Genomic DNA, 26,894 nt, shown 5'->3' on the forward strand with positions numbered 1-26,894 from the left:
CTAAGTTGAAGAATACTTTCAACCATATCTGCCCGGTATCAATAGCTTACCAACACTCATTTCAGGTTTCACATTGGTAGATCATTAGTATATCCGTACAAACACCCAGTTTAATATATCATTAACGTGCAAGTTGAATTGTTTCATACTGTATCAATAATTTGTCAACACTCATACAAACTTTATCTAAAACATAACATTATTGTTTCGGTATATAGTATTATAAAATTTGTAAAGGGTAAATTTGGAATATTAGAAAAAAATGGAATTCCAAGTTTGTAAAATTTGTATGTTTATAGTTGTAGGAACAAGTCTTGTTTATCTAATCAACATACCATTTGGAACAATTTTTTTTTCTTAAACAGCAATAAAAAAAAAAATTAAAATAGTGATACTATTTTGTTTCCTAACTAAATCAAGTGCAAATGCTATCGAAACTACGTCGTTTAGTTCTGTAGAAGACTAGAAGACGGTCGTCGGAAGGAAGCGCATGATAGACAGAGAAGACTTGTGCCAGATTCATCCACTCAGGATCGGCTGTGATCCAGTTAACCCGCCATACCGGTAACGTTAATAAAAACTTCTCAGAAGAAAAAAAAAAAAAAGAAAAAAAAAAGAGGAAAGAATTCTCCCGTGCTTGTGTTTTTCGGTTCATTTCATTCCCATTTATTTCTTATATATATATATATATTTATTTATTTATACTTTAATTTTGATGTTCTAAGTTTTTGATCACAGCGTCGAAGAGAACTTGGCGCATTCATCAGAAGCGGGAAGGAGGAGCCCGACACAAGCTAGAACACATCTTCAGATCCAAAGTCTCTCTACTCCCCATCTCAGATCTCTCCAAAACCCGTTGGGATCTCGGATTTCTTATTCACAGCATTCAAAATCGTTGCATAATCTCTACACCTTTGCTCAATTACGCCCTGCTCCATCTATTCATTCCGATCTTCTATCCCTTTCTTGGAGCTTCGACCTGGACTTAATCATGAATCCCTTTTCCTCTGGGACGCGTCTCAGGTAAGCTTGCAACCGCAGTGTACTCTTTCGCGGATCACTTTTCTACTATATTTCAATTCTCATTTGTTCCAGCTGTTGTTTTTGGACCGTCTTCCATTTTTCTTTTGGTGTTTTGGAATGGAATTCTTGCGAAACTAGGTAATTCATGACTGAGGAGTTTCAGTATAACACCGTTTTTTATGTATTGACTTGGAATTTTGCTGCTGAAGCTGCGTTTTTCTCTTTTTGGGAATGGTAACGAGTGCTTAGGTTGGGTTTTCCAGCAGCATTTTCATGCTTGTTGGGTTTAATTAGTGGCGTCCAGTCAATAAGTTCGAAGCGGGGTAGATTTAGAGGCGAATACCGAGTCAGTTATTGAAATACGAGGGAAGCTATGCATAAACCGTGAAGCGTGTTCTTTGAATTATCACTCCCAGCAATGTTTTGGATTGTTAGTTCTCGTCGTCCATTTATTAATGGTTATCCGTTGTCGTCATGAGAAGTGCGGCTCTTCTATAACCCCTTCGAAAGTCTTTCTTCTTGTTTGCAATAAAAATGTTTATTACATTTGACGCAAGTGTAAATCCATGCACAATTAGCAATGAGAAATCTTTCATATAAAATTGCAACAAGGTGTTCTTCTGATCCAATTCTTAAGTATTTTATCTGGCCTGATTCGCGAATTTCACGAGGAATTTTGTGGATTAGCAGTCTTTTAAGCTTCTGATGTAGTAATCAATTCTGAAACATCTTTCAAATAAAAGAAATTTTTATGCGTCTTCATGTTGCATCCTAAGGTTTTAACTGTGCAGTTACTATACACTATGCAGAAAGTGCTACCTTTATGTCTTAATATTAAATCTTCCCTTTTTTCCCCAGTTTCTTCATGTTTTTACGTTGAGCTTCACCTATGGGTCTGTAATTAGCAAATGAAGTAAAGTTCGGTTCCTTGAAAAAAAAAAAAAGCATAATTAGTAAATGGTTGACATATTTGTTGCATTGATATCTTTTATAAGCATCTTTAGCCAAAGACTATCTTTATCATACGGCTATAACTTGATGCTTTAATACAGGGACATGATTCGGGCCATTCGTGCTTGTAAAACTGCAGCAGAGGAACGTGCGGTAATTCGAAAAGAGTGTGCTGCTATTCGAGCTGCCATTGATGAGAATGATCATGACTATAGGCATCGAAACCTTGCCAAGCTCATGTTCATTCATATGCTTGGTTATCCCACACATTTTGGTCAAATGGAATGCTTGAAGTTGATTGCCTCTGCTGGTTTCCCAGAAAAGAGAATTGGGTATCTTGGCCTCATGTTACTTCTAGATGAAAGACAAGAAGTTCTGATGTTGGTCACAAACTCATTAAAACAGTATCCATTCTTTATCATTTTCACATTAGTGATCCTAAATCTTGATTATTTGTCTTGGAAGTTCATTTTTCAGAGAACTATTCGAGGTATATTATCTGCATGAACATTTAAGGAGGAAGAATTTAAGCTTTTGCATTTTCCTTAACCTTAATTGCTCTCAGAGATCTCAACCACTCAAACCAGTATATCGTAGGACTTGCTCTCTGTGCTTTAGGAAATATTTGTTCAGCTGAAATGGCTCGTGATCTTGCACCAGAAGTTGAAAGACTTCTACAGTTTCGGGACCCAAACATTAGGAAGAAAGTAAGTTTTCTAAGTAGTAATCTGCAGTGTTTTAATTAGAATTTTTTCTGATTTAAAGGTCGGGTAATATGTTCAAGTTCCACTTTTCCTGTTTGAGGATAAAAGTTATTTAGTTTTAGTCATCACGTTTGATGAATTTTTGCTAATTTATTGGAATAATATCTTTTAGAAACACAGTTCTTCCATATAGATGAAATAGACTTGATTCGGTTGTAGGAACTTGTTATAGACTGAATCATGTCATGTGGAGTTGTGTTTTTGCTCAGACAGTGTGACAATTTTTTTGAGGTGTTCAACTTCAGCTTTGTTAGCAGCTGGAGTTGCTGGGAGGCGTTTGAGGAGTTTTTCCTTCATCCGTCCTTTTGTGGTAAAAGACGGTTTTTGTTGATGGCTGGGGTGTGTGCTATTTTGTGGGGGCTTTGGGGTGAGAGACAACAGAATCTTCAGAGGGCATGAGAGATCTTTGGTTCCTTTTTAGATTCTCTGTTTCTCTTGGGCCTCTATTTCTCGGCTTGACTAGAGTAACTTCTTGTAGTCAGGGTCCTTTTTTAGGACTTTTCCTGTTTTTTGTGCCTGTATATTCTATCATTTTTCCTTGATGAAAATCATTTTTTTTTTCATTATATATATATATCTTACACTACTGCTTCTGTTGTAATTCATATAGTTAACTAAGGATTTTTTTCCCATTTGTTCTTTATGAATTTTCTCAAATACTAAAAAGGTTCTATTCTCGTAATTTGAGAGCTTCCGATGGTGAGTGCAGGCAGCATTGTGTTCAATTAGGATTATAAGGAAAGTACCAGACCTTGCAGAAAATTTTGTTAACCCTGCTGCCTCCTTGCTGAAAGAAAAGCACCACGGGGTTATGATAACTGGAGTTCAACTGTGTACAGAGCTTTGCAAACACAGTTCAGAAGCCCTTGAATATTTTCGTAAGGTATTTTACGGCGCCTTTATTGGTTCACATATTCATGTCTGCATGATTTATCCATGTCCTCCTGATCTTGGTGATTGACTATGCTGAAACTGCTGGTCTTTTTTGTTCTTGCTGGATGTCATCTAGAAATATGAATCTTTTTCAACATGTAGCATTTTACTATTATGTGTATTTCTTTGCACTGTTGGATGTGATGTTGAATTATGTATTGTAGTTCATTTCACTCGGCCTCATTTATGATACACCAGCCTCAGCCAACCAATTCTAATCTCTCTTCCGAACTTTTTAGCTAATTTAATTGATTCTATCCGTAAAGAAAAACCCAACTCGTTGATCATGGATATATGGGTTGAATTTCAATACTCAATAAGTTCTAACACCGACACTAGTATACTGTTTCTTATGTTCTAATATTTTGAATGTAAGCATTGTTTCTTATCATTTTTAAAAAAAATATGTAAGCAATAGCTTATGTTCTCAGTGACTCTTGCAGTAGTTTAACTTATATAAAAGGTTTACAATGTTATATTTTTTTAAGATGAGTTTTTTTTGGGACACAACAATGTTTCATATTAGGTTGAAACGATGGAGCTATGGTATTGGTCTTTGTTTCTAAAAGAAAATTGTATTTTACCATGATACAGAAGTCCACAGAGGGTGCAGTCAAGACGCTGAAGGATTTGGTTAATAGTCCATATGCCCCTGAGTATGATATTGCTGGAATAACGGACCCATTTCTCCACATCCGGTTGCTTAAGTTTTTGCGTGTCTTGGGCCATGAAGATGCAGATGCTAGTGACTACATGAATGATATACTTGCGCAGGTAAGTTATAGCCAGTTACAAAGGTGACCCTTATTTTCCTGTCATATTATTTTCAAGCATTTGGCAGGTTATTTCACCGTAGAGAAAAGATATCTCAAATGTATTCTTATTTCAAGACGTAGATCCACTGTCTATTTTAATTTCTTATTCCAACCGCCCCTTGTATTGTGTGAGTAAGCATCAGCCAAAGTTTCTACATTTTATGACTAGTAGAGTTAGGCAACATCTTATCAAACTTAGGTCATTCTTATGTCGCTCTTATTGTATTTTATTTTCTTACTATGTGGGAGAAAAACTTTGCCTTTTTATTTGTAGATATACAATTTTATTTTGGCATAAATTGTGATGGTGGATCCAATCTTGTTTCTTTGCTAAACATTATTTCACCCAGTTTCTGTTTGTTTTGTCCATATTTTAGCTGCTCTAAGTTATTCTGGTTTGTACTGATATCTGTCCACCACTGATTTGTTTTGACATTTACTTGTAACCTTTCTCCTTCCTGTTTCCTTTCTAAATTTGACGTGTTTTTTCTTAGGTGGCAACAAAAACAGAATCAAACAAAAACGCAGGGAATGCTATTCTATATGAATGTGTTGAAACTATTATGAGTATTGAAGATAGCGGCGGCTTACGTGTGCTTGCTATCAATATCTTGGGCAGATTCTTGTCTAATCGTGATAACAATATCAGGTTCTTTTGATAAAACTTGAGAGCTATTTCATTGTATATTACTTCCATGAGAATGCTATTGCATATTGTATATGAAATCGTGTGAAATAATCATTTGGTTCCTTCTGCTTACTAATAGTTCTAGAACTTTTTATTTGTTTGGTGAAAACTTACAAAAGGATGAGTTCCTGTGGAGCTTAATCCAAATATATTTGTCAAAAAGAGGAGGTTTTGGTGCCTCGCTGTCGACATAACTTATTGAAATGGAGGTTATTGAATAAGGGTGTTTATAATGTTTGGCCACTTGCCTAACTATAGATTGAATGCATTTCTAGAATTCATTTTGTAATTGTTTACCAAGTAGTCTCCAATAATATAAAGCTTCTCATAATTTCTTAGTCACACAATCAACAAATCAACATCTTGCTCTTGGAATGTTTCTTAGATATGTAGCATTGAACATGCTTATGAAGGCTATCACTGTAGATGGTCAAGCAGTGCAGAGACATCGGGCAACTATCTTGGAATGTGTAAAGGTACTTCGTTATTCTTGTACATTTAGAGCTTTTTTCTTTGTTTTTTTTTTTTTTTTTAAACTTTTCCATGTTTGTATTATTCTTTCTTTGTTAAATCTTCTTTTCCTGGTATGAACTACAAATGAATGTTGCCTTCCAATTTTTCCCATCATTCTCTGACTGCACAGGCCATTGCTCATTCGTAAATTCTTAAACTAGCTATAAGTGAAGTGATGGGAGTTTGAGATATTGATCACAGATTCCCACCTTGGGTTTTTTTTTTCTTATCTTAAATTTATCTTTTTGAGTATTTGTAAATTTTTGGAGAACGACAATTTATAGCAAATCTTTGGATGAACTGTGCATGGTACTGGAAATAGGCTAATGTCGAAGTCTGGTACAGGTTATGGTTGGGGTAATTCACAGAAAATTTGGATCAACATGTAACTACTTATAGCCTTCTCGATCAATTTGTATGTGAATTTGTGGAGAAAACAGTCAATTAGGCATGTTTCAAAACATTTTGAATTTGTTTCATCTCAGGATTCAGATGCTTCAATTCGGAAGAGGGCCCTTGAACTTGTTTACCTTCTAGTGAATGAAAGCAATGTCAAGCCTCTGACCAAAGAGCTTATTGACTACCTGGAAGTTGCTGATCAAGAATTTAAGGGAGATCTTACTGCAAAAATTTGCTCAATTGTTGCAAAGTGAGCTATTTGGTTAATGTTCTTTTTGAATATCAGCTTTTTTCTAGTCATTTTTTTCGATTAAAAGGTGGAAACAAGTTTACATTCCCTCCTCTTGTGACGCCTCTCCTCTCTCCCACCTTCTTGCAAGTTGGCTTTAATAACTTTTCAACGTTGCTGGGCTAGTTTGTGGGGTTGTGGTTGGAAAGGAATAGGTGATGCCTTACAATTTGGATAATTGGATATTGAAATTTAGGATAGTTTTGTCATTCTTGATTCTTCTGGTGTTCTTGCATACGACAGTTTAATGATTTCTTTCCTCCTATATTTCATCTGATTCAAGAGCCTTGTTGTATCTCCTTTGAAGTTGGGTGGAGGCCTCACCTTCCTTTCTTATAATTCATCCTTTATAAAGTTGGAAGTCAGTAGTTTCTTATAATGTTTTAAACGAGCCAATATTTTCTGATTTCATGTGGAAACATCTAGAATTGCATTGGTTAGAGGTCAAAGGTGATAACTTCAAGTTAACCAAAAAGAAATGAACAGGTTCTAAGTGGATTACGATTCCAAGTTTATTTATATATTTATTATTATTATTTTTTATTTACTCGACTAATTTTCTCGAAATATGGTATTTTGTTAGTTTTCATTTTCTTATAGAACCATAATCTTTTTTCTTCCTTTTCCATTTGCCTTTCTTTTATAGGAATTTTTCCATTTGTCTTTTGTCTTCGGATCACCTGAGTGTATTAGGATTTAGAAATTAACTTGATTCAACTTACTCTCTTATAGGAAAAAAAAAAAAAAAAAAAAAGGAATAAAAGAAAAGATAGCTATCTAGGGACGATTATTCTAATTAGCACTTATCCTGGTGCTTCAGGTACTCCCCAGAGAAAATATGGTACATCGATCAGATGCTGAAGGTTCTCTCTGAGGTATAATTTGAATTTTCATATGTTTATCTTGATTATCTCTGATTTTTCTCTAAGCTTGATTATGGTCTCTTGGAGGCTGTAAATGGTATTAGTGAGATATCAATTCAAAGTCTTTTAATTTTCTATTTCGAGTTTGCTGAATGTGAACTGTGCCATAATTCTTTCTACTGGCACAGTTTCGGTTGAGAAGTTGGATGTGTTCATTTTTCTCAATAACAACGTAGTTTTCAATATGCACTGCACAGATTTCTTATTCATACCACCAATTTTAAATGTTCTCGATGATGTTATATTTGTTGAGTGCCTTGTTTCTTATCATTCGGTGCTGACTCCTGTTTTAGGTCTTCTCATTTATCTTTATCTTGTTTCATAAATTTTCTCCGTGAATCTGTTCAATTTTGTTGATCCAAAGAGCCGTGACATCCCAAGAACTTGCCATCAAGTTTTACAGCACATTAAGTTTCATAAAGTTTCATATTCCCTCTGATAAAAACTCTGATATTGCTGCATTGCTTAGTAGGCTGGAAATTTTGTAAAAGATGAAGTATGGCATGGCCTTATTGTCGTGATAAGCAATGCATCTGACCTTCATGGGTATACTGTAAGGGCCTTGTACAGAGCATTTCAGATATCTAGCGAGCAGGTATTGGTCATTCTCTTTTGATAAGTAAACACCAAATTGTTCCCCCCACACCAAGTATACAAGTGGGCAAGCCTTTATGCCTATGCTGATATGTTAAGCAGGAAAGTCTTGTTCGAGTGACAGTTTGGTGCATTGGAGAATATGGCGACATGTTGGTCAATAATATTGGAATGCTCGATATAGAGGATCCCGTAGTTGTAAGCACTCTTTCCACGCTCCTTTTTTTTTTTTTTTTTTTAATTTTATTTTTAATGATGATCCTTTTAAAACAATTATCTTTGTGATTTGGGATTGGATAAGGTTCATATCTTCTTTTTTTATTTATTGTTTCTATTATATTGATATATGGTGTTCTTGAATTCACCAAATCTTTTTTCTCTGTATCTAAGCCAATCAAATAAATCACCTTATATATCATTTTCTAGTTACAAATACTATCGTTTTTGGCCTTTTTTTTTTCTTTTTTTTTAATTTTTGTTGATATTGTGTGATTTCTTTTCTGGAAGTTTTTAATCAATATCTAAATCTCTTCACAGGTAACAGAATCTGATGCTGTGGATGTTGCCGAAACTGCTATTAAACGCCATAACTCAGATCTAAACATCAAAGCAATGGCCATGATTGCTTTGCTGAAGCTTTCTTCTCGTTTCCCATCATGTTCAGAGTACGTGATTGCCAGTGGCATCCTCTTTTTTCTGATGTGTAATTCCTTCTTAATGTCTTGTAAATCAATTTATTTCTCCTGCCATTTGGTTAAGACATTTATAATACTCCTTCTCAATTCTCAAACTACTCCAAGGTAAATCATTAAATGGCCATAACGCTCCGCTCTTCTTTATATACCATTGAGGCTGAAGGAAAATTGATGTGGGCTTATGCTGAATAAAGTCATAAGAGCTAATCCTCCTCCCATTAACAGCTAACCATGCCAAAATTTGTGTCAAAATATTTGAAGTTTTGTCAGTATTATAAGACAAGGAGGACTACAATTAGAATACACTAGAGAACGCCATCTATTACTAAGGGTGGCAAGAGAAGTGCAATCATGAAAACTTAGGTTTTTACCCCGACATACGAGAAATTTCTCTTCTGACTCTACAAGTTAAGAATTACGTAATTTTATAACAAAATTGACATTAAGCTGGCAATCCATATTTGGTCATGAGGCTTGATGCATCATTTATTTATCTAGGTAGTTTTACAAATCTATCGTGATATCTTTTGTGATTTTAATTAAAATCTTGTGACTTCTATTTGCAGGAGGATTAACCACTTAATTGTTCAATATAAAGGAAGCCTCGTGCTTGAATTGCAGCAAAGATCCATTGAATTCAATTCCATCATTGCAAGTCATCAGAATATGAGGTATCTATTAGTCTGATGTTTAACTTTTTCCCTTGAAATGAAATGGCTAAATTTCATTAAACGGAAGAATTTAACTTTATGCACCAATATTAGAATTTCGTAACTATTACAAAGCTGATGGGCGCACATTTTCAGGTCTACATTGGTTGAAAGGATGCCAGTTTTGGATGAGGCAACATTCATTGGGAAAAGGGCTGGTTCTATTCCAGCATCTGTATCGTCTTCTAATAGGGCTGCAATTAATCTTCCAAATGGGGTTTCCAAATCTGCTGCTCCCCTCGTTGATTTACTTGATTTAAGTTCTGATGAGGTTCCTGTGCCTAGCTCTTCTGGTAGTGATTTTATTCAGGATCTTCTTGGGCTTGACTTGTCTGCAGCTCCAGAGCAATCTGGTTAGTTTTGAAAGCATTCACGTATAATCTATTTCCTGTCTGTTCAGGAAACTTCTTGACTTCTACTTTGCATCAAGCGGCTATTTTATTTTCCTTTATTTGACTTGTTTTTAGGACCTACAGACTACAATTTCGTTTTGTTATAAAAAGTAGGGGATGTAGGGGATGTAGGGGATGTAGGGGATATAATTGCCTCATCTGCCAAAAACTTGATATTAAATAATATTCAATGAGTATAGATGAAACATAAAAAAGATCCAATTGAACCAGAGAATTAAAAGGGGGACGCTTACAGAACTCCTTTGAGCGAGAGTTCCCGCGAGAAAGTAGGCATAACAATAACATCCCACAATTTCTAACATTCTTACCCTCCATTTTGGAACATTCTCTAATTCCTTAAGAACAGCTTCAACAGCATCAGCCAAAAAACTTTAGCTTTCTTTTGAAGAGAAACCATAAAGGCATGAAAGGGAATCTACTAAACATTAGGAGGCATAATAAAAGTCTTTGAACAAGTGATTGATATCGGCTGAAGAACCCTTGCAAAGAAAACATCAATTAGGGTGGAGTGAGCAGCTGGCAGTTCTTTTGGTGGATCCCATTGTTTTTTTTAAACAAGAAATGAGAGACTAATGCTGAAAACATACAAACTCCACAAGGGAGTGATAAAAAAAAAAGTGAAAACAAGAAGATCTCAAAGAAAAGATAAGAGTATTCCAATTAAAGAAAAGTCAACAAAGAACTCGGAAAGAGAGCACTAGGAGGAGGTCTTCTGATGAGCTGGGACAAAATGATCAGAAGAAGAAAAAATATTACTTCAAAAAATTCGATGATTCTGAATGTGAGATACAGTGTGAAGGAAGCTTGTGATTAATAGCCGCATAGCAATTCAAAAGACCGTTGATCATGAACCAAAAGGTATCCCGTTGTTGGTATTGTTACTTCCAACAGAGAGGGGCTAGAGAAACACTTGAGCTTTCTTAGATAGAGGCTTTGTAACCTAGGGAAAACTCCTCCTGATCCAATAAAAGCTGGAAGCTGGACTCAGTAGAAAGAGTCCAAATTCATCTCCCATACTACAGAAGATTCCAAATTGATTTCCCACCCAAATTCTCCTGTTCTTCCGACAGAGGACAAGGAGCTTTATACAAAATTCAACAGCTGCAGCTATGCTCTCCAACTCTAGGTCGTTCAGTCACACACCCAACCCTTAAATTCATCGGTGAAAAGCAAGCACAACTACCAGTTCTCAACTCTAGTAGTCTTTTCTTTGTATGATTTTGCATTGCTAACAATATCTCGTCTCCATATATGAAGCAGTGTCAAACTTGCCTGTGATGCCTTAATTTAAAATATTTTATGAATATTCCTATCATCCGAAAGATGTATTTCTAGTTATGAAATACTCCACGTGTTTATTACTAGTGTGTTTACTACTATTGTGTCAGGGAGAACTTTTATTTTGAATGTCCTAAAATTAGTCAATATTTTCTTCATGAACGGACTGATTGTTAACCCATTATTTGTTGTTTGGAAAATTTTAATATTTGCAGGAAGTAATCCAGCTCCAAAAAGTGGAACTGATGTTCTATTGGATCTTTTGTCCATTGGAACAACCCCACCTGCACAGAGTAGTGCATTTCCAACAGACATATTATCCAATCAAGAAAAATCGCCCACTTCTCAATTGGATGGACTTTCTTCTCTTTCTCTTCTTCCAGCAAGCAAAGCTTCCGGTCCTGTATCTTCTTCTACAATTGATTTGTTGGGTGGATTGGCCCCTAACGTGGCAAGTTCAGGTGGTAAACTCGTCAATGGTACTTCGAATCCCTTTGGTTGGTAAGAATTTTGTTGAGATTTTGATAGCTTTCCGTTTTTTGTCCAGATGAGAATGGTTCAGTTTATCCATCTATAGTTGCATACGAGAGTGGATCTCTGAGAATAACTTTCGACTTCTCTAAGGCAGCTGGGAGCCCACAAACGACATTGATCCATGCCACATTTAAAAATTTATCTCCAAATGTCTATTCAAATTTCATTTTCCAGGCAGCAGTTCCGAAGGTAAAAAGTGATATCGAGTGACTAATCTAACTCACCATGCAGTTACTTTAGTAGTTAATTATTAAGGTATTTCATTACTATTTTTGTTTTTCAGAAGATGAAGTGCTTCAAACAACCACATGTCATCTTTTCATTATTTTTCCAATAAAAATTGAAATGTTGGGTAAAAATTAAAATCTAAAGCAAAAGTTTGAAATCTATATGTTTGCTGAGCTTTTGAATTTTGGATTTCAAAATGTAGAAAACACCAAGAAAAGATGGTTAACTAACAGAAAATAAAGAACAAAATGGTGCCATGAAGTTGGCTCTACGTATTTTTTTACTCCCTTTTTTCAGTTTTTAATTTTTACTTTTTAAGAAATGAAATCCAAGTGCTTAGTCGTATTCCTTCTGCTTTATGGCTTGTAGTTCTTAGAAGATTATGATTGTGATGTCACCTTATATTGTAGAAATTCACCCCATATGCCTCTTGAATTATATGTTGTAGGGATGTGTAGCTATGATATTTTTCCCCTTTTTGTGACTGTCCTGTCCATATGTGCTTCTTGTTGTTGTCACATCCACATGCATGAATTAGAGTATCCAAATTAGTAGGGTTGTGCGAAGTTTATCATGGCTTAATCGGCTTACCTGATAGCTTCTTTAATTTTCTTTTTTTTTTTTTTTTTTTTTTTAACAAATAGTTCTGACATTTGTTTGTGATTTCAAACAGTTTCTTCAACTGCATTTAGATCCAGCGAGTGGTAGTACTCTGCCTGGAAGTGGTAATGGGTCTATCACACAAAAGTTGAAAGTGACTAATAGCCAATATGGAAAGGTATCGTTCTTTTGCAACCTCGAAAATTCAGTTGTGAATCTTTAAGAATTTGTAGTGCTGCATTGCTGTTGAATGATTTTCTCTGCATCTGTTTTATTTATTTTATTCCAAAAATCTTTAGTATAATTTTTTCGTTTGTTTATTTTTTGTGGGGAGGCTGATCAATATAAAAAATTCAACTTAGTACTTATTTATTTAGGATATAAAAAAACTGTGGCATAGATATGATTGCGTTTTATTCGAATAACCATAGGATTTTTGTAGGCATCTATCAATTTCTTACCAAAAAAAAATTGATGCTTGCTCTCGCTTCCCCTCTCAGAATAAATCTCTATACTGAATAATTTAGAATATTCTTATATTCAGAAACATCTTATGATGCGCCTAAGGATAGCGTACAAGGTGGATGACAAAGATATTTTGGAGGAGGCTCAAGTCAATAATTTCCCTCGTAACTTGTGATGTTGAACGGCTCAGAAAGTGTAAAAATGGTGATAAATTGGCCCTTATTCAGTCTTCATTTTGTTTTCATAACTTATTTTTCAATTCATCAACCAGAATGGTTTGATTTGCAGCGCATTGATGGTTGATTTTGCTCGCCTGGGATTTCTATAAAGCCAAAGACATCACTCTGGACCTCCATCTCCCTTGTTTCCGATTCTCTCTTCATACATAGTGGTTTTGTACATTATTTCAAGTTATTGTACGGGGATTTTGGTTATAAAATTTTTGTCTTCCATGAATAGGTGGGGGAGCTCCAGTGTTACATTTAAGGATTGGAGGTACTGTTCTTGCCACTTGTTTTGTTTTTTTATTTTTTTAGTTTTTTCTGTCTAGCATTATCTTTTCCAACCACAGTCACCAAGGTAAATGAACATGCCAAAACATTAAAAAGAAGGGAATTCAATTCGATTTGTTTAGCTCTCTTCTTTTCTTATTGAAAGATAAGCTCTCATAATATTTTTCATTTCCATGGTCGACTCTGTAAGAAGCTTCTAGGCACTATTGGTGAGGGATTGTAATGTAATGTAATTCTCGAGTTGAAAGAGCTCTCAAGTTTGTGACCCATTTTCTCTTCTTTTTTCCCCTTAGTTCTTCAATATCATTTATGCTCAAAAGTGTTGTCTTTGTTTCGAATTCATAGTTCATTAATTTAGAAATATCTCTGCACCAACTTTGTTTGTTTGGTAGAATAGCGCAATCACGGGATCATTTATGATCAAATTCTCCACGGAGCTACACCTCGATTCTCCCGTCCAGTGCATTTATATTTGAAGTAGCAGGTGAAATCTTGATCTTGAATCCACCAACAGCTGTGGGATTGAATATATTTGTACTTTTTTAAAGAAAAAGTTATTAATTAATTTGAAGGTTTGGTTGTCTGGCTTCTTTCTCTTCTCTATTATTTAAGTTTGTGCCTTTCAATAATAAATGAAAAGGTCTGTCTATATCTGTCTATCTAAATCCTTTTCTTGTTCGATTCCATCGTATTTCATGTTACACATGACACGATATGAATTCAGATCCAGAAATGGAACAATGCATGAATAAATTTGTACGAACTCGAGAAACCGATGCCCTCAATGGGTTAAGAATTAGTGGAACTTACTGAAAGAATAAGCATACAGATACATCAACGGTGAAGCAATTGCACCAAATATGGCAGTTTTCATATCACGGAGGCCTTGTTGACTCAAACTCATTTAGTTAAAGGGAAGTTCACGGGCCAGTGGCATTCAAAGCAACAAAGAGCAATCAATAGAAAGAAATTGCTATTAATTAGTATAACCATATGATAAAGGCGGCAGGCAGGCAGGCAGGCAGGCCTCGAAGATTCGTTTTTATTATCATTTTCCAAAGAACAAGGCCGTTGATATCTGATGCAGAAAGTACAGAACACAATGAGCACCTCAAAACTGAAGAGTACCTTGAGATTACCAGTCCCTGACACAACACCAGAACCTTAATTAGCTCGCAGCACATGGGTGTCTGCGCCACTTGGCTGTCGACCCTTCTTGGACCATAACCAGATCTTCGAAACAGAAAAGCTTTCATTTTTACTTCCAATCTTAATCTTCTTCCCTTCTGCATTATCATCATCAACTGAGCAATTCCCAGTTTGTGAATCTCTTAGATTGCTCGTACTTAAAGCCACTTGCAATTCTGAATCAGCTACAATATACTGATAAGATCCCATTGAATAGCATCTTCTTGCACCCAAGCTGCTGCTGCTACTGCTGGTTTCTCCTTCTCCTTTCTCCAAGCCTCTCACTCCTCCATTACTATTCAAGTTCCTAAACTTCCCAAGTCTGATTGAAAACACTCTCTTTTCACCATTAATGTCACTCTCTGGAGCTTTTTGAGCTGTAGGGATACTAATTCTTCTTCCATCCTCTGTAGATTCCTCTGTTTCTTCTGAATCTTCAAAACCATATACAGGGTTTTCAATGGCAAGTCCAGGTGAGTAAAGGGTCCCTCTACAAAGAGGGCACGTTGAGTTAGAAAGCAACCATGTGTCTATACAATCTATGTGAAAAGCATGACTGCAAGTAGGGAGCAATCTTAGCTTGTCTAGTTCTGAAAATTCACAAAGACATACAGCACAATCAAATGGCTCTTTTAATCCCACTATCTCTTTGTAAAGGAACACAGGGAGTGCATCTATGAAGGCTTGATCTAAACCCGAATCATGAAGATGGAAGAGCTGCTGTAGCTGTCTTTGGAAGGCAGATGAATCAGACATTTCCAGAAACCTATTACTATTGGATTCAGGAATTGATGATGGTGAAGATCTTTGCTTCACAAGTAATCTCACAAGCAAGTGAAGAAGACCAGAGATGAAAAAGAGAAGAGCTAGAATAACTATGACTAGAAGAACAGCAGGGCTTATCTTACTGCTAGAGGAACTGGGAGGAGCTGATTGTTTTTGGTAGTCGCTGTTATATGCCAATGAAGAAGAAGGTTGCAGAGGGGCAATGGAAGGACTAACCAGAATGTCCCTGGTTTGAGGATGAACAACAAATGACATTTTAAAATGCCAACATAATTAGCTCCCCACAACTATTTGAAAGCTTCCTAATATCAGTCGTCTTCCTCCTCGTTTTCCTCGAAACCAAAGCATCTCTTGCATTGAGGCTAACAAGGAATTGGCACACGTTACATATTGCACAGACAAGAAACCCAATTCATGTGTAAAAACTTGAAGGGAAAAAAGGGGGAAAGCAAGAACAATCAAAACCCTGAACTGAAATTGCAGTGAGAAAATGAAAATGCTAGTCTATAAACAGAAATTTCTCACTACCCAGAACGCCTAAGCTTCAATTCATTATCAAATCAAACCCAGAAACTTGAAATTCCAAAGATTAAGAGCTCTCACAAGGTTTTGATTGCAATTTACCTACCTGGGTCATCGGGAAATCGACTAGAAATGAATCTGGCACTGCATTTGCCATACGATTCTGAGAGTTTCGACACAGAAGAGGATGCTTCAGTTCAAGAGGACCACAACCTTCGAGGGTTTTAAATGCTGATGCTGATATACTTGAAATGGATGGTGTCGTAAGCGATTTTGTGGTGGCTCAAAGCCAAAACATTCGAACAACGACATGGGAACTGGAAAAGTGAAGAGGGAAGAAATGGGTCATTGAGGAAAGAGAAGCTGATTGCTGATTGAAGCCCTTGAATTGGTTTAACCTCGATGAAACGGCCCAATTTGGCTCTGAAATCAAGTGCTTTGCTCAGGCCCCCAGCCCCAGATGTGAAAAATGTTAGCAGCAGCTACGAGGAGGAGGAACGATGGGTCGGTGTTTAGTCGCCCGTTTGGGACATTGCATTGAGTATCCACCGACGTGGTTTAAGATTGGATTCTGCTCCCGTTTGGAATAGGAATTGGGCGAGACTGGGAATATAATTAAATCGGTCCAAACAAGGTCGGTTGTGAACGATTTTGAACTTTTTCCCCTTTTTTTGGGTCAAATTATTTGAATTTTATATTTGATAATACACCTAACATTTTAATTTGGATTTGTAAATTTTTTTCAAAAACTTAATAGGTTAGTTGAGGCAATTCTTCTCTGAGATATAAGTTACTGATCTAATCTAAGAGTAGTTCGACTCGAGAAAAGGAATTTCTAGAGGATAGATTAGCGAATGAGATGTAATACCATTAGAACTACGGTTCAACACTTGATAGCTTCAACATTTTCCTACATCCCGTGCATATGACCACGTAACCTAATAGTCTTAAATGTTTGGAAAAGTAAAGATTATCTCCACAAACTAACACATGTTTTTTTAGAATGTTTTATTTTCACTCACGTGCTTACTAGAATATTCCTAAAAGGTGACTCAATATAGAATTGTTTCAAACAAAACATATTTAATTTTGGAGTTATTATGATTGAAATGTATTCCTGGTAATTTAGTAGAGTAAAACACAAATTCGTAGGTGATCCTTTTAACATTTTTACACTAAATTAAAACCCGATTCGTTCACTTGCGTTATTGGATTGAATAATTTTATAGGAAAACCCAAAAGTTTAAAACAAACACGGAACTTACAAAATAAACTTCAAATTCAAGCTTTAACCGTGTCAATGAAAGAAAGAAACAAACAAACTTAGAGATGAAACTGGTCATAGATCCTCGAGAATTTATTTTTCGTTCTTACAAATTGACATGAATTTGAAGCTTACAAATTACTAAATTTTAAACAAATTTAAGCTAGAAGTCGATCCCACTTCGATTGATTATTTTTAACTTCGAAAAAATGAACAAAATTCTACACGATAATTCGGTAATTATTTCAACTATCTTCAATTAGCACAACTCAACTAGTTATTCACGAAAATTATGTTGGTACAAATATAAAATAAAATAGAAAATTTAACGAAAATTGAATTTATCTTAATTAGCTACTTGGGGGAGAAGGCATTGGTAGTAGATATATATATAGTGTCATGGGATATCTACACATACATACATACATACATACATCATCCCATATGTATGTATGTATGTCATGGCAAAAAAGCCAATTAAATATTTTTTTCTTTTTTTTCTGGATACAAGATTTTCAAGAAAATAAAAAAAAATAAAAAAAAAATCAATATTTAGAGAGTAGAGGGTCATAAATGTTGGTAAGTGCTTGCAAAACATCAACTTGAGACCTCAGTTGCATTATATAGTCCGCCGTTTGTAACAACAGATGGTCCGCCTTCAGCCCCCGCCCGCCGGGGATCAGGCGCTGCAGCCTCCTCATCCTCCTCTGCACAGCGCCGCCGTGCCGGATGCCGTGCCGGACGCCGCGCCTTCCCCTCCTCTGCCACTTCACCTCCCCAATTCCTTTGCTCTCCTTACACCAAACCCAATAATACTCCATTTTTTTGGAATATGAATCTGAATTTGATGTGTGTGTATATATCTCTCTTTATATATATATATATATATAGTGAATTAATAATAATATAATAATAATAATAAAAAGAGGTGAGTTATTTTGTCGTTATGTAAGAATGGGTGGGGCCAAGGACGGTTGGCTTTGACGACCCACACACGTGTCTGACAGCTAGGTTCGGGTGCCCACGCCAACGCCAGCCACTTCTTGCTCTGTTATCCTTCTGTCCTCGTAGTCCCCGAATCTCTGGATTCCCACACGTGTCCGGATACGATCACCTGAATCCAACGCTCCACATTCCACATCGTATTCATTTCTATATTAATTGCTTATTTATGGATCCAGGCGAAAATTCAACGTGGGCCCCATGTTCCTGTAGAAGAAGTTGTTGGGAGCACATGTCTGGGCCGGGCCGGACCCGAACCAAGTTCTATCTTCCAGCCAGGTTTCTTGGATCAAATCCTTGGGCCATGGCCCACTCCCACTATTTCCCAACTTCCTCTTTCTTTCTCTTTTGCTTCTCCACCGTTGGATCTCCTTATTCTCGTGGGTCCCACTTTTTTTTTTTTTTTTTTATATATATTTATTTTTGTATTTTTAATATTTAGTTATCAAACAAGATTTTAGATTACGATCTCAATTTAATAATCCCATTTTCCAATCCTGAAATTTGTTAATAATTTATTATTACAAAATAAAATAAATGAGATTCGTCCCTTTTTGTACGTGTACTAGTAGGAGAACTTATCGTTGTCTTGATTGTAATACTAAAGTTCTCTAAAAAAGTTCGAAATTAATACGAGAGTATTCAATTTTGAGTGGGGCCCACAACTTTATACACGCTTGTGACATAAAAGTTACTAAGCCTCTCCATTCTAATAAAGATTCAAATCTTTAATTTATATAATGGCTTGATTCAAATCTCTCATTTATATAATGACTTGATTAGTTGAGTTGTGGTTATAAATCTCTACAGTTAAATGTATCGAAGATATTTATGAATTAAGTAAGCACACTGTCTGATAACTTAATTACTTCATTAAAAAATTATATCTCACGTTCGTATATTATTATAGAATTGTAACGCCCTTGCCTATAATTCAAATAAGGATTTGGAAGGATTTAGAATCTAGATTCGACACATAAACATAGACGAAATAAATGGTAGCATAGCTATACTTTTCTCAGTAGAATGTGATTCAAAGACGAATCAAAGTAGAAGCTGGTGGGTATATGACAGTCTGAGTAAAAGATGAGTATATTGATGAACAAAGACCACATACACATTAAGTGATCATAATATGATGACCAAGAAAAAAAAAATCAAAATAATTGAAAATTACTACTCATACTAACAATATGTATTTTCATTTTTTTTCGTGATCAAATCTTGAACGTGAAACATTACAGAAATAGTGTATTAATCTTAGAACAAAAGGTGGTTGTTTGCTCGATATGGCGTATAATATCATAAAATAATTGATATCGGTAGTAATGGAAAGAGGATGAAATAATAGAGGGAGACATAATCAGATGGTTCTTCTCATAAAATGCATAGATCATATAAAAAAATTATAATATATAGTTTTGATTTATATGTATGAAAAAGAGAAAATATTGCATCAACCCATGTTCCCATGTCCTGATTTGGCAATCAAACATTCTAATGATTTAATATAAATTATTTGAAATATAATAATTATAAGTCACATCCTCAACTTATCTAATTAATTAATTATTAATTATTTCAAATCAATTCATAGATTCTTTATCCTTCTCCAAACATTTTGGTCCTCTTAAATCATTCAACCCTTTATTTATATTAATTATTTAAAGAAAATTATTATAAAAAATTCAACCATTTTCTTGTTCTTCATTTTTTTTAAATTAACTCTCTTTTTTTTAATTTAAAAAATGTAGCTTAGAATTCAAATATATTTTTTTGGTCTTAAAGTTATATATCCATTGTCGGTTGATGGGAAAGCTAAGAAACTGTAAATTGATGACCAAAAATAATAATAGGTTACGTGAATGATATAAAGGGATAAATGAGGGGGAAAGATTGGAAGGACAAGGAAAAAACCAACGCATGTGAGCCGACGATAAACGCCATTCAAACACATCTACCATATAATAAAATAAAAAATCACACACACATATATATATATATATAAACAACACATGTCCGTGTACATACACATTAATGCTATTTATTATTCACATCCACTCGATCCCAGGATCGATTAGAATAGAAACAAACAATAATTTGAGTTGGTTTTGATCTAAGTCATCGAATTTTTTTGAATACTCATGTGTGTGGTTGGTTGGAGTTTGGTAGGTTTAGGGTGGTTAATGTGGTGGGAGCTGAATGCACATGGTTGCACATGAGCACACAAATTGGCATTCAAAGTATAATATACTCTCATGGCTTCAACCATGGGGCTCATGCCCTTACCTTCAGGTAAAGCAATGGTTTGTGCTTTGTGGGCTGTCCCCCATTCTTCACTCCAACCTCATACCCCCTTCTCTTACCGCTTGTCTCTGCTATTTTCACGCGTATTCAACATTTTACGAGAGGTATCTTATATTTTTAGGCGGGTACGTACAGACATGGAGAGAGGGTCTCAATCCTGCCCTAATATGAAACTAAATGATGCTATGAATTTCGTAGTATTAAGATGATGGGAGGGTCTTTGGATGCTACGTGTTTGCTATTACAGTCGAGGACTTCAAACCTACGCAAAGAAAGAAAAGAAAACTAATGGGTCGAGGCCTATTCATGAATTAGAACATCTATGCGTTAAACATTACAACAAATAATTGATATGTCAAATGAAAAGTTGAAATCTTTTCAAATTCAATTAAATTGGTGTATGCATTTACTTGAGATTGAGTTGGGCCAGGCAAGAGCCCATTTGCAAGCTGAGTTGGGCCATCAATTGGGCTCTTTGATGGCAAATGGAGGGCTTGCTATTGGAGCTGCCAAAGGCCCAAATCCTACCGTGAAAAACGGATAGATCCAAATATATAAGTAAAGAAAAATAAACTATTTTTATTTATTAATAAATAATTATTTAAATTTTATTTAATTTCATCAACCATACTCCTAATTAATTTTTAAATAGTTTTGCCTCAAAGAGTGTTATAAATATTCTAAATTAAATTTAAATATTATAATTAAATATTCTAAAATAATCTCTTATGATTTTCTAATACTGATTTTTGGGTCTTCATCTCTAACCGTCCAACCGTCCAACCGTCCAAGTCCATAACGGGATCTCACACATTACTTTTAACGACTATTTCTATTTTGAATTTGATGTCAATATATGTTATATGAATTAAAAACATTCCTAAAAACATGACATGTTTTAGAACATGTTTGGAAAATGAATTTTGAAGGATTAAATTCTTTTTTCCTTATCCAAACATAAAATGTCAAGAAATAACAACAAAGATTAGTTGCGAAATTAGTGGTGGTAATATCCAAATGATCATAATCCAATGTCACACAAAAAGACAAAAGAAACTAAAATCCATGATTATGGGAGCTGGTAGTTATATCACAATCATGATAGCGATGGAGGAGTTGGGTGTAGACCACCTGATCATCTTCATCATTAATCTCAACTTTTGCAACTCTTTCCATTGCCAAAAGCTCCAAAGTTTGATGCCCACGTCCTCCCTCTGCTTCCGGCGGCACCACTGACGGCAGCTTTGCCAGCAGCGCTTCCAGGCTGCTCATTGATGGTGTTATTCTCACCTGCTGCTGCTGGTTGTAATTGTTGTACACAAATTGGTGATCTGCTGGACCCATGATGCCACTCGCTTGGAACCGCCCCATCTCCGGGCTCTCGTAGGCCGCCATGGCGGTGCCCGCCTCGATGTATGGCGGAGGTGATGAGCTTAGAGGGTGAGGCAGTAGAACACCTGGGATGCTTTCTATGTAGCAGAATTTCTTCCTTAATTGTAGCACCAAGCTTAAGTCTTCTGTCACCTGCAATGTAACATGAATTTGTTGAGCTAATGAATTGAAGTTTAATGAATATAATGAGGTCATGGGGTTGGAGGGATACCTTCTGAATTGCTCCCAATTGGATTACGCCCTCTTTCACTGCAATCAAAGCTATGGTCTGAAAAAATAATTATATAAATAAGGTTACACGTCATACCTATAATTTCGTCTCAAGACCTCGAGTATCAATGAAATATCTAATAGCTTCTTATTGGGTCGATCTTCTTAGCCATAGGGAGAGATCGAACAATATGATAATAAACACAGGTAATATCGTAGAAGAGTGAAAGTTGATTCTTTGAGCATTTTTTGTTGGTGTGAAATCCCACCACGGTTGAAGAGGGTAATGAAGGATTCCTTATAAGGGTGTGGAAATCTCTCCCGAGTAGACGTGTTTTAGAAAATCATGAGGCTGATGACAATACATAACAAGTTAAAGCTGACAATATCTATTAGTGGTAGGCTTGAGCGGTTACAGTTGGATTGAAAAGAGTGTAGAGATATGGTCGAGTAAGAAGAAGGTAGGCATAGGTAATTGTAACAACACAAGCTCACAACGTGCAGATATTGTCCTATTTCGACTTTCTCATTTCAGGTTTTCCACTCAATGTTTTTAAAACACGGTAGAAAGAGATGTCTACACCTTCATCAAGAATGTTTCGTTCTCGTCACAACTGATGTGGGATCTCACAGTAGTCAACAACAATGATCGAACATTATGAACAGTAAAACCAATTACGATCAAGGACGAGAACAGATTCTATTCCATACCTTAATGCCTGATTGAAACTGAGCTTCCCAAGTTCTAGGATGCTGCAAAAAAGAGTGAAAACAAGCAACAAGCATAAGAAAATCTAAAGTGAGTTTGAATTTTGTGCATGGATTATGCAATAATTGCTTACAGAATCAGCAGAACTATGCCATGTGGGTAAAAATTTAACATCTTGATTATCAATGGGTTCTTTATAAATCCATTTATGGCTCCGATCAGCACCCACTTTCCCGATCAATCTGCTCACACTTTCAAACAAATCAATCACCAAAATTTCACCAAACTTCACATTTTCTTTCAACTTAATTACCCTTCTCCATAATTGTAGATCTCATGTGACATCTTGAAGAACAGCTCCGGCTGCAGACCCCGACAAGGTTGCAACCCATACACCACCGATGATCCCGGAAATTCACCGCCGCCGCCACCGCCGCCGTTCTCCTCGGAGGATGATGACGCTGCAAAATTGCAAAAACCATCTTCCCACACCAGAATCCTACATACACTCGTGATTTCAATTTTTAATTTTTTGCAATAATCAATCAAGAAAATAATTTGGACATGTTCATACCAATTCCTCCAATTTCCTCTTGACCGATCAAAAGCGCCATGATTTTCCCATCTGTGAATTAAAAAAAAAAAATGATGGGTAATATTAAAAAGAAAATGGGGATAAAAAAAACATAAAAAATTATACTTTGGAGGTGGGTAATTTCGAGGAAGGATCCGCCAAAAAACAGCATAAACCCAGTGGGAATTATGATGAATACACAAGCTTCTGAGAGTGTGCTGCAGAAGATGAGTAGTGGCTACCAAACTAAGGCGCTGTTCCATACAAAGAAGCTGAAAAAAGAGCAAATAATTTGAAGTTTGGGACAATGGGAGTGTGTTTAAATTGATTCAATCAAAGAGGGAGGAGAATATATATAAAGGGTTTCAGGAAATATGCTTAATAAAAGGGTCCTACATTGCCTCACTCATTCCCCACTATATGGCTTCTCTAAATTATCATATGGCTTTTTGTTCGAAACATTACTAATAATGTTATGCCGTCCTGTTGCTCAATCTAATATGGCATCGTTATGTTCATATAAATTAAGATATCTCAATCATATAATATGAATTAGGTTAATTAAAGCAAATAAGGTAAAAAAGGAAAGAGCTTTCCACGATTGCACTCATAGACTGACACCGAGGTCCAACAATGTCTTTAGCAGTCTCTGTTAGGCTCTCTCTTTGACCAACTTTTTGCACTTGACCCCTTCCCTCTTCCTTTCATTTACAACTATCTTCTTTCGACTCAAATAACCAATCTTGGTTTAGGGTTTCTCTTAAAAGCTTAAACTTTTTGAGTATTTCCATATTTATACGTTGAGAATTATTGGAAGTGAGTCCCACGTTGGTTAATTTAGTGGAAAATCATGAGTTTATAAGTGAGGAATACTATTTCTATTGGTAGGAGGCCTTATGAGAAAGCCCAAAGCAAAGCATTTATGCTCAAAGTGGATAATATCATACCATTGTGGAGAGTCATGCCCTAAACTTAGCCATGATAATAGAATCCTCAAATGTCGAACAAAGAATTGTGAGCCACTTAGCCATGACAATAGAATCCTCAAATGTCGAACAAAGAATTGTGAGCCTCGAAGGTGTAGTCAAGAGTGACTCAAGTGTCGAATAAATGGTGTACTTTGTTCGAGGGCTCTAGAGAAAGGAGTCGAGCCTTGATTAAGGGGAGGCTATTCGAGAGCTCCATAAGCCTCATGGGAGGCTTATAGGGTACTTTATTCGAGGGGGCATTTCTTTTCAATGACTCAACGTGCATTTCTTTTCATTGACTCAATTATAGTAATTCTAAAGTTAACGTGATTTATTGGAATATTTTAATTTTATTTGGATGTGGAGGGTAATAATATTAATGGATGGAGATTTGATTGGAGACAAAAATGTCAGTGATGAGGCAGAATCAGTACTGAATTTAATTTAATTTTATTTTATTTTGTAGTGGACACAAAGCATTGGTTTTTCTTGTTGTTTTGTAACATAAGGTACATAGTTGGAACAAAAACACAGACATAAACTGAGAGCCTGGAATGGTAACGGCGAAGTTTTAGGTATGGCGGAAGAGAAAAAACACGACAAAACAATTTAAAGGTCACTGGGTCAAAGATATACATATACATATACATATATACATATATCATCCCTTCATCCTTATCTCTTCCATTAAAGCAGTACTGAAGAAAACTGCTTGTGTTCCATACCTGTGTCCCCATGTCTTATTTGTTTTTGGGGTAGTTTTAGTGTAAAAAGATGTGTTTTTTTAGCTGCACTCTTTTCTACACTTGTTACGGTTCTTACACCTTTTAGGGTTGCTAAAATTTTGTTCTTGCAGGTTGCAGTGGAGAGGGAGTTTTGTTCTTCTTACTAAACTACAACCCAACTTCAATTTTTTATTGCTTTTTTCATCACTTTTCAACTACTACCCATCATTCTAAAATCATCGTTTGATTCAAAATCTCAAAAACTAGGTCGTTATAGAGATATTCAATGGTATGGACTACTTCTCCAGTGCAGACGTGTACTCCATGGTATGATGAAAGTAGTATTATCCTCTCTGAATTTTCCCTTATGGGTTTCCTCTCGATGTTTTTAAGACGCGTCTCTTAGGGAAATGTTTCTACACCCTTATAAGATATGTTTAGTTCTCCTCCCCAATCGATGTGAGATCTAGCATCAAAAATATAAAATCAAAATGGAAATGATTATAAAAGGAAATTATGAGCTATTTTTATGGAAGCATACACATGATTGTGGGAAAGAAGAAAAGGGAGTGAAAGAAATAATGGGTAAAAAAAAGTTGGGTGATATTTGAAGTGGTATATCTTCTTTTTTTCTACTTTAGTATGATATTGTTGCTTTAGTTTTAAAAGTATGTAATTTATTTGTCAAAGGGTGATGTAAATGCATGTGCAAAGTGGGAAGGGGCCAGTATTGAAGCAGCTGGACACCATGAACCAAACTTAGCTACCCCTCACTATTACCATGCAAAAATATCAGCCTTTCATATCAAATGCCTAAAATGCCACTGCCCATCACAATTTTAGGTGAAAAAGGCCTCTCGGTTGCTCCATTCGATCCATCGATATGAACGATAATCTATGTATCGACTTAAATTTTGAGTTTAATATGGAAGGGATTAGAGATTTTGATGAGGTTGAGGGGGGTTTAGTGAGCAGTGGATTGATAGTGACTCCATTATAAGCTAAGGCATACGGAGATGGAATTGGCATCTTCACCAGCTCTGTAGCTTCACGACAACTTGACTGTGTTTTGTGGGACACAATTAGAGATAGGTACGTTTTATCTGTCACCTCTCACTGTTCAATCAATTTGTGCTTATTCTCCTCCACTACTTCCACTTACTTTTTTAATTCAATCATGTTCATTGCTTATCTTGCTTTACATTTCCTTCTAAATCAATCCCAAATCACCTCTTCTGATCGTATGATATTGTCCACTTCGAGCATGGTTTTTCAAAAAAGCCATATATGTGACATTCCACATCGGTTGAAGAGGAGAACGAATCATTTCTTATAAGAGTGTGGAAACTTTTCCCTAGTAAACACGTTTTAAAAATCGTGAGACTAACGACGATACATAACAGGACAAATCGGACAATATCTACTAAAAGTGGGCTTAGGCTGTTACAAATGGTATCAGAGCTAGAAACCAAAACGCTGGGCCCTAAGGAGGGTGGATTGTGAGAACCCACATCAGGTGGAGAGAGGAACGAAACATTCCTTATAAAGGTGTGGAAACCTCTCTATAGTAGGCGTGTTTTGAAAACCCTAAGACGAGCAATTCAAGTCAAGCTAGACACGTTCTCTTAGATCTTCTCTGGACCGCTGTTTGGCTGACCCTCTTCCCATTCGGGTTGGGTTGACACAGAAGTGCTAACGGCAATACATTACAAGTATCTACTAGCGGTAGGCTTGGGGTTGTATACTTATAATTTTAGTATAGGGTTGAACTTGAAACCCTAGGTGAAGCTACTTAATGGTGTTCTCTTCAAGAAATTTGGGTTGAACCCAATAAATTTGAAGGCCCATTTGTTTTTTTGGTGTCTTCTCCACAGGAAGAACATTAGAAATTGGAATCCAGTGTTAGGGCACTATCACAGG

The 26,894-nt window shown here is 35.9% G+C and overlaps 3 protein-coding genes and 1 pseudogene across 5 annotated transcripts; 1 reads left to right on the forward strand and 3 right to left on the reverse strand.

Moving 5' to 3' along the window:
* Window positions 1-702: 702 nt before the first annotated feature.
* On the forward strand, window positions 703-13,448 carry LOC111797781 (AP-1 complex subunit gamma-2). Its single transcript, XM_087128200.1, has 19 exons — window positions 703-1,023; window positions 2,076-2,378; window positions 2,540-2,681; window positions 3,448-3,621; window positions 4,266-4,445; window positions 4,981-5,135; window positions 5,560-5,650; window positions 6,173-6,336; window positions 7,196-7,250; window positions 7,771-7,893; window positions 7,995-8,090; window positions 8,430-8,557; window positions 9,154-9,258; window positions 9,394-9,650; window positions 11,204-11,449; window positions 11,536-11,711; window positions 12,424-12,528; window positions 12,895-13,019; window positions 13,104-13,448. The coding sequence occupies exons 1-18, from the start codon at window positions 992-994 to the stop codon at window positions 12,988-12,990; spliced, it is 2,628 nt and encodes an 875-aa protein (XP_086984326.1). The 5' UTR covers window positions 703-991; the 3' UTR covers window positions 12,991-13,019; window positions 13,104-13,448.
* Window positions 13,449-14,091: 643 nt separating this feature from the next.
* On the reverse strand, window positions 14,092-16,351 carry LOC111777821 (RING-H2 finger protein ATL46 pseudogene; annotated as a pseudogene). Of its 2 annotated transcripts, none has more exons than XR_015422866.1 (2): window positions 15,930-16,351; window positions 14,092-15,663 (listed from the first exon to the last, which is right to left on the reverse strand). The product of XR_015422866.1 is annotated as an RING-H2 finger protein ATL46 pseudogene, transcript variant X1 (transcript). The 2 variants fall into 2 exon arrangements; XR_015422868.1 differs by having other exon boundaries at window positions 15,926-16,351.
* A 1,094-nt stretch (window positions 16,352-17,445) lies between these two features.
* LOC147793756 (uncharacterized) lies at window positions 17,446-17,937 on the reverse strand. Its single transcript, XM_087118053.1, has one exon. The coding sequence runs from the start codon at window positions 17,906-17,908 to the stop codon at window positions 17,633-17,635; it is 276 nt and encodes a 91-aa protein (XP_086974179.1). The 5' UTR covers window positions 17,909-17,937; the 3' UTR covers window positions 17,446-17,632.
* A 3,427-nt stretch (window positions 17,938-21,364) lies between these two features.
* LOC111791959 (protein RICE SALT SENSITIVE 3) lies at window positions 21,365-23,707 on the reverse strand. Its single transcript, XM_023673431.2, has 7 exons — window positions 23,408-23,707; window positions 23,282-23,332; window positions 23,021-23,206; window positions 22,841-22,949; window positions 22,710-22,751; window positions 22,000-22,056; window positions 21,365-21,920 (listed from the first exon to the last, which is right to left on the reverse strand). The coding sequence occupies exons 1-7, from the start codon at window positions 23,542-23,544 to the stop codon at window positions 21,453-21,455; spliced, it is 1,050 nt and encodes a 349-aa protein (XP_023529199.1). The 5' UTR covers window positions 23,545-23,707; the 3' UTR covers window positions 21,365-21,452.
* Window positions 23,708-26,894: the final 3,187 nt, after the last annotated feature.

This window comes from Cucurbita pepo, chromosome 1 (genome assembly GCF_057944985.1).
Source record: "Cucurbita pepo subsp. pepo isolate OVF chromosome 1, ASM5794498v1, whole genome shotgun sequence".
In the NCBI taxonomy this organism is placed as follows: Eukaryota; Viridiplantae; Streptophyta; class Magnoliopsida; order Cucurbitales; family Cucurbitaceae; genus Cucurbita; species Cucurbita pepo.